We start from the raw sequence: 7402 nt of genomic DNA, 5'->3' as shown, positions 1-7402 counted from the left end.
GTTGTAAAACATTTCAGTGCAATCGAATTTACATTTCGCAGGTATTTTGATTTGAATATAATACATCCACCACTGCTTAGTGACGAGCAATATCGGGCAACTGTTTTTGTAATAAGAGAACATAATACTACAGAGAATTCTTCAGCTTATCNAGAATTGTACTTCAGAACGCCATCCACAGGTAGTATTAGTATTATATTTTTTCTTTATTCCTATTTTTTTCTTTATTCTATTTTTAACAACTTTGTATTCAAATGAAATCCAATTCCACAGCTCCTCCTACAATAGCAAATCTGGAAGTTATTGAAATTGACACCAATCAAGATATATTACACTTACGATGGTTAATTCCACTCTCATCTTCAAAAAAACANTTTCACTATTATAACGTTGCCACTTATTGCAATCACTATGTCAAGTCTATTAAAGTGACAATTAATAAATTCTGCAATTTGTGGGATGATTATGTTTGCGTGAATCTTTACAAAAGATGTTTCAACATTCAGGTAAGAATAGAAACAAACCAAGTAATTATTTTACACACTAAAAAGACTATATATATAAGTAACAAAACATTATATATAATTATAAAAACGTATGTTTCAAATAATACACAAGTTAAAATATTATATTACAGATTTTTGAGATACATAAAAATGGCACAGCTTTAAGCCAACCGTNTAGTGTTTCTCAAGAAATGTTTGCTACTACAAGTAAGTGAAATAAGATGCATGACATATATCCCGAGAAAAAATGGATTAAATCTAATTTAAATCTAACTAGATTAAAAAAGTGAAAAAATAGATTTAATTAAATGTAAATTAAATCTACAATATAGATATAAAATAGATGTAAATAAATGTAAAGTAAATCTAAATAGATATAAGTAAATCTATGTAAATATACACTCTTTTATTTATTATTAGATCTACTCTTGATTTACTTAGATGTATTATATTAGATTACCTCAGATCTGTTCAGATCTGTTTAAATCTAAGTAAATCTGAGTAGTTTTAATATAGTAGATCTGAGTAGATCTAAAGTAGATTTAATAATATATATAAGTGTAAATTTAATAAATCTACTTATATTTATTTACATCTATTTTATATTTATTTAGATTTTCTTTATATTTATTTAGATTTAATTTAGATTTAATTAGATCTACTTTTCTATTTTTTTTATCTCGTTGAATTTAAATTAGATCTAATCCATTTTTTCCCGGGATGTTACAATCTTTTAAAACTTTAACAAAAAACACTTNCATTTTTTTAGTTTTACTATTGTAAATTGTATTCCACTTTGAGATCCTAAACACAATGTCTACTTATAATACACTTTTGTTNTTCAAACTTCTACATTTCACACTCTTNTANTACTTCTTTCATTGTCGTACGCACACGTAGTGCAACAACATTGACAAGAAACACTTTTTTACAATCGATATTTAATTTAGCGTNNTATNTATGTTGCTCTTAGGTTTACTAATGTTAAGATATAAAATAAGATACAAAATAAACAAATATCTTGAAGTTTAGTTTTATAGAATTGAGGAACTTCGTGATGACGATTATATTAAAAATGTCTTGCAGAGCCAGACAAACCAGCATCTGTTAGTTACACATTACACAATAACAGCATAATCACTTTACTATGGTATCATCCTTGGAAGACAAATCGTCAACTACAATNTTTTCTCATCAACATAGAAGAAAGTACTTCATATCTGAAACAGCGCATTTCTCAATCAACTGCGAAAAAGAAATATGAATATTCAGTAGAAGAATATATGCGTACTTATACCAAGCGTTTACATTTATATCCATCAACATTGTATCGAATCTATATTCGATCTATGACTATCACAAACGAGACCAGTCTGTACAATTATGTAAATGTACAGACACCGTCAACCGCAACGTTTGATGGCGATTTACACGACGTACCGGATGAATTTACTTCTACTATCTCGTTACAAGTACCGCATATTCTTAATGATACGTATGATAGTTGTATACACATCATTGTGAAAGGACCTACTCGGTGTAAGAATTCAAAAATACCTGACAATTTACTAAACCTGGCGAATGTGAAAGAGAATGATGTCGCTTGGCAAGCTGCTGAGATCTCGGTATGTGTATTATTTTAATACTATCTTAAAAACAGTTTTATATACATTAGAACATGTTAAGTAAACGAATAAACAATATAAAATATTAATTTATTTATTTACATCTGATGATTTTACATATATAAGACTTAAGTAAATATATACATATAACTTTACAGCAATTAGCACATACACATTTACCTATACATATATATTTCTTTACTGTTTCTGTGTCATTACTATAGACAGATGAGATTGCTCGCAACAAGTATACCTTCATAGTTGGTGACAACAAAACTTACGGAGGTGCAAGAAATTGCCCATTACAACCTAACCGATTGTATGAGATAATAGTCATTTTAACAGAACAAAGATCAATATTTCGGATTTCTAATGAAACAATCATGCTTAGAATATCGACTAGCATCGGAGAAGTTCTCTCCAATGGTTCATCACTGCCTTTCGAAATATGGTTAATTCCCATAATATTACTGCTCAGTATAGGTGCCACAGTTTCTTATATCTATCGAAGGTAACGTATGTGTCTTATTAAATACATAACACTACATAAATATGTAAATATATAGGTTTGTAAATATTGTTTTGAGTTTTGTAATGATCGCTTTCATGTTAGCAGTGTAAGTTGTAAACAAGCAGAAAAATTATCTTCTTTATTTACAAAGTACTGTGTATACTGGTTACAGAAAAAAGCGACAAGTGTTGAGACAGATAATGTCGCAAAACGAGATGGAGGAGTGGCAAAATGCTGAGAGAATGACTGTTCTTAATAATTGTAGGAATATTTATATTAGTAATAATAATAATATTACTAATATTTAGATTAGTACTGTTAAGATTAAAATTAACTCTTTAAGAGGATGCTGGACCGTTCTGTTTTAGCAGCACTTCTTAGTTTTGAATTCATTCTGCACTCATTGATTAGAATGAAAATCGTTCCTCCACAATTAAAGAAAGATATTTAAAAAAACGAAAGAAACTTTATGAACTGTTACGATATAGTCCACATTTTCATTTCATATACAAATTGGCAATATGAATCCAAAAGACGTTCTGCTATCCACTTGTAGAAACATAGACGAATATTTTGGGAGTTTTAGAAAAGTATTTTGAAACTTGTAAGAAACGACAGATCAAAAATAAGATTGGTGTAATTTTAGCAGAAGAGCCAGAGAGACACATACGTCTGTCCTTTTCTTTCTCATGGTATGTATTTTTAATTTGGTTCGACTCGATTTCACGAAATGGTGCCACTTACCTGACGAGCGGCTGAGTGGCAGCTCACAATCAGTGGATTTTCGCCGGCGTTTAGCATCTTCTTAATATCAGACGTCGATCTCCTAGACTCATCAAACGGTTTAAACCAGTATCTTTACTAGGTATTAGTGTAACGCAATTTCTGTAGACCCTGAAAGAAAACTTTAGATCCTTAGACAATGGTAGAAGTTGACACCGTCATTCCTTCAATAATTTTGCGACTATTTAGTTGTGAAGTGCGAAATGGTCTTAGAGACCTAGATTTGGACGAGACGTTGGCATTTAGAAAAAAAATAAGTAAATTGGGTTTTAGTTTGAGTACTTGTAATATATGAACTAATTGATGTTTTTTCATAATGGTAGGAGAAATATATGAACCTTTAATAATTTTTCATAATAATATAAAAATATATATACCATTACCACGCTTAAATTACGGCGAGCAGAGTGATATGATTTGCGACTACAAAAGTTACCACGTGTAATATTTGCAAATACATTGTCTTTTCCGTAAACGATGTATATAATCGAGTACTTTAAAAGTTTTTCATTCTGTTTTTTCATTGGCACAAAATCGTTCAACTAGTCACAATAATCAATTATTCATCAGATATTGTTATAATATATTGCATGTCAAAGTTGAGCGCTAGACACCTACATTCTTTAAAATACGTTTCAAAAGACGTATCGTTAAAATGTTTTTTATTTTACAATTTTCAGAAGATACTTTAAAACAATTATAAAGTTGTAAACCGAAAATGATTTATTCAAAATCAAAATTGTCATGTATTTTTTAAAGGCATACATTTTTAAACTTACTAGAGATGTGTTCACACTTTTTTGTATCGACACATTTAAACGTTTAAGTAAAAAGAAGTAATTGAAAAAATATTGATTTTCGCGCAGTTATTTGATTTTAAAGTCGCGTCGGTCTTATAAACGCGGTGTGACCGACTCGTAGGTAATTTTTAATGTCTCGCAGTAAAAAGTTAATATTAAAACTTGTACCAAGATCTTAATAAACGTCTGATTGCTAAAATAAAAAGATTTAATGACTGGTTGTTAGACACATCTTTTATATTATTGACATATTATTTATGTCGTTATGATATATGAGAAATGCGTCCTATTTTGTTATTATATATATTGTAATTTGAAACTGTAATTATGAAATTCTTATTCTTATAAGATGAATTATTGCATAGAATAAAAAAAATACAAAGAATTATTTCATAGTATTTCACGTGTTTTTTTTTTTCATTTAAGTACTCGGCAAATGGTGACAATACCGGAGCCTCACTCATCTTGACTTTCACATGTTATTACGGACACTATCCTGATATTCAAAAAATTTTAGTTGTTTCTTCTTAATAGTTAAAACGTTATAGTATTGAACAGTTGGATCATTCTATGCAAAAGTAAAAGGTAAATTGCACATTAGCTACTTTTCGATCTTTGTGAAAGTTGATATCTGTATGTCTTTTTAATCGGTGAAAACGAATGTGAAAGTTTTTTGTCGGTCGGACATATTTAAGCTGTCATCTTGAAAAAACATGTAAAAAAAGTTTTTCATGATTATCCACGGAGAGAGAAGATGCAAAGATGCACATTTTTTTACAGGCTGAAAGAACCTTTTCTGTCTACATGCTTACAATACTAAACGAAAAAAAAAACATAAAAAGGTTACTTTTTGGTTTTTAAATAGATATTTTATATGTTTCTTATGTTTGTGTTGTAAGTATTGTATATGTTTACGAACGATTGTTCTTCACATAAACACTTTCAAGATTGTAAACAAAGAGTCAAGATTGTATGTCATACTGAAAAATTCGTAAAACCGCATGTTGCAACTTTTTAAAATTCAATCGTCTTATACATATTACTTATTAACACTTACCTCATATACTGTTTAGGCAAAAAAGCAAATACAAACAAAGAAATTAAAACAAAACAGTAAGTTTTGTGATGAATATATTTGTGTGTAACACAACATATAGTTGGGAACATACACATTAGATTTACTTATGAAATGTACATGGTGTCGAAAAACGATGGTCTAGTGACGAAACTTTTGTTTGTTACTATTTTTTTCATAAATAATAAGCGACGACTCAAACCTTTTTCTATATTGTCACTCAAGAGTATAATCATAATATTTGTGAAAGACAAACTAATTGAAAACGTTTTCCGTATTCGAGAATGTTACTTAATCATTATAATATATGTAAAAAACAAAATAATTGGATTTTTCCTTAAACGGAAGTATTATTATTACTTCTGACAAAACTATAACTATATTTAATATTTAATATTTAATATTTAATATTTAATATTTAATATTTAATATTTAATATTTAATATTTAATATTTAATACTTAATATTTAATGTTTTCATGATGTGTTATAAAAGTTTTGAAAACAGACCGCCACACATTCGAGATCATCTATAAAACAGTCAAGTGTTTTTCTTTTCACCTACAGGTCTGTTTATATTAGCAGTATAAAGAGAAAATTTCTTTAAATTTAATCACCCGATTTGATTGACTCATATCTTTTGCATTTAAACAACATAATTTTGTACCAAACAACAATTTTGTTAAATACAAATTCATTATTGTTAATGTATTATTACGTTAAAATAAATCAAATTATGTGTGACAAAAACAATACAATTGTTTGAAATAATTTAAATATTTCACTGAAATAATATTTTATTTGGTTTTATTAAATATTATTATATTAAAACAGCATTTCTTAAATGTACTACTGTAGATTCATTATTTATTATTAATTCAATTATTATTTTGTGATAACATTTTGTACCGCATAAAAATCGACTGTGAACATGGAACATATTGAATGACAATGCGGACGATGTTAAGGTTTTTACTTTCCGCTGTCTATAAGAAATGTTCCACAGTTGTGGAAAAGTAATTGTGTTACGTGAAGAATCACTTCATATTAATTCATTTACATGTAGAAATGAGAGAAAATATATATGTCTCTCAGAAGACGACAGCGGCGCACTTGTATAGAATGACGACTTATTTTATACTCAATATCAGCAAAAAAATCATACTGACTTGCTTAAGTTATTAACGTTCTTACAACATTGCAACTTCTTAAAATACACTATTTCACTAAATTGTTTTACTTCTCCTTCTATAACTAAACGTTTAAGACTTTTTTTGTAATTAAGTTCTACTTTCTTTTAACTTTAAAAAATATTTTTACTGAAAGTTAAATAGCTAAATATTCTACTTATTCATATCATACTACTTCAGAGTAAATACGCTTATTATGGACATCCATATGATTGTAGAGTTTTACAGTACACATCTATACAATACCTCGATAAATTGCACTTTTAACGCAAAAACAGAATGTTTAGAATCACAGCATCGAATAAACGGAAAATTACCACTATAACAGATATTCCATACATGAATAAATTGCACACTGAACGTACTACTAACAAGAGGAGCACCAGACATTATCCCGTTCGATTCGGATGAAATTTATATACATTGTAGGTCTACCCTCCCACTAATTCGTCGTAAAATATTACGACGCGTTTCTCAAGCATTTGCGAGAAAAACGCATTTAAAGTTTTGCGTGTACGTTATATAGAATAAAATAAGTGTATGTTGGCGGATAACCGGTGTGGCTTAGCGCGTAAGGCGCGCAGTTACCACGCTGCGTATTACCGGTTCGAATCATTTTTAGGCAAAAATTTTTTTTTTTTAATTTATGTTATTGCATGTTATACATTCTTATAGATATGTATTTTTTATATTTTACTTCAACAATTAGTTTTTGAATTATAATTTAAATTATAACATTAATTATATTTCAGAATTATGACATTTATTTAGTGTTTCACCGAGACTTTCGAAAATCGAGACTCTCATCTCGTCTCACGAGATAAGACGAGACAAGACCGAGATCGAGACTACATTTGTGACGACGAGACGAGATCGAGACAAAGCATCGAGACTCTCGTCTCATCTCGATTTA

The 7402-nt window shown here is 28.8% G+C and overlaps 1 protein-coding gene across 1 annotated transcript; it reads left to right on the top strand.

Annotated features, from left to right (window-relative positions):
- Window positions 1-6: 6 nt before the first annotated feature.
- On the top strand, window positions 7-2950 carry LOC109862784. The gene is made up of 6 exons (XM_020442922.1): window positions 7-181; window positions 274-506; window positions 638-713; window positions 1593-2131; window positions 2356-2642; window positions 2815-2950. Exons 3-6 carry the CDS (start codon window positions 698-700, stop codon window positions 2948-2950), a joined length of 978 nt encoding a protein of 325 aa, XP_020298511.1. The 5' UTR covers window positions 7-181; window positions 274-506; window positions 638-697.
- The last annotated feature ends 4452 nt before the right edge of the window (window positions 2951-7402 follow it).

This window comes from Pseudomyrmex gracilis, unplaced genomic scaffold (genome assembly GCF_002006095.1).
Source record: "Pseudomyrmex gracilis isolate BER0280 unplaced genomic scaffold, ASM200609v1 scaffold_2379, whole genome shotgun sequence".
In the NCBI taxonomy this organism is placed as follows: domain Eukaryota; kingdom Metazoa; phylum Arthropoda; class Insecta; order Hymenoptera; family Formicidae; genus Pseudomyrmex; species Pseudomyrmex gracilis.
Note: the sequence above shows the minus strand (reverse complement) of the source record. Positions and strands in the feature narration are given on the sequence as shown.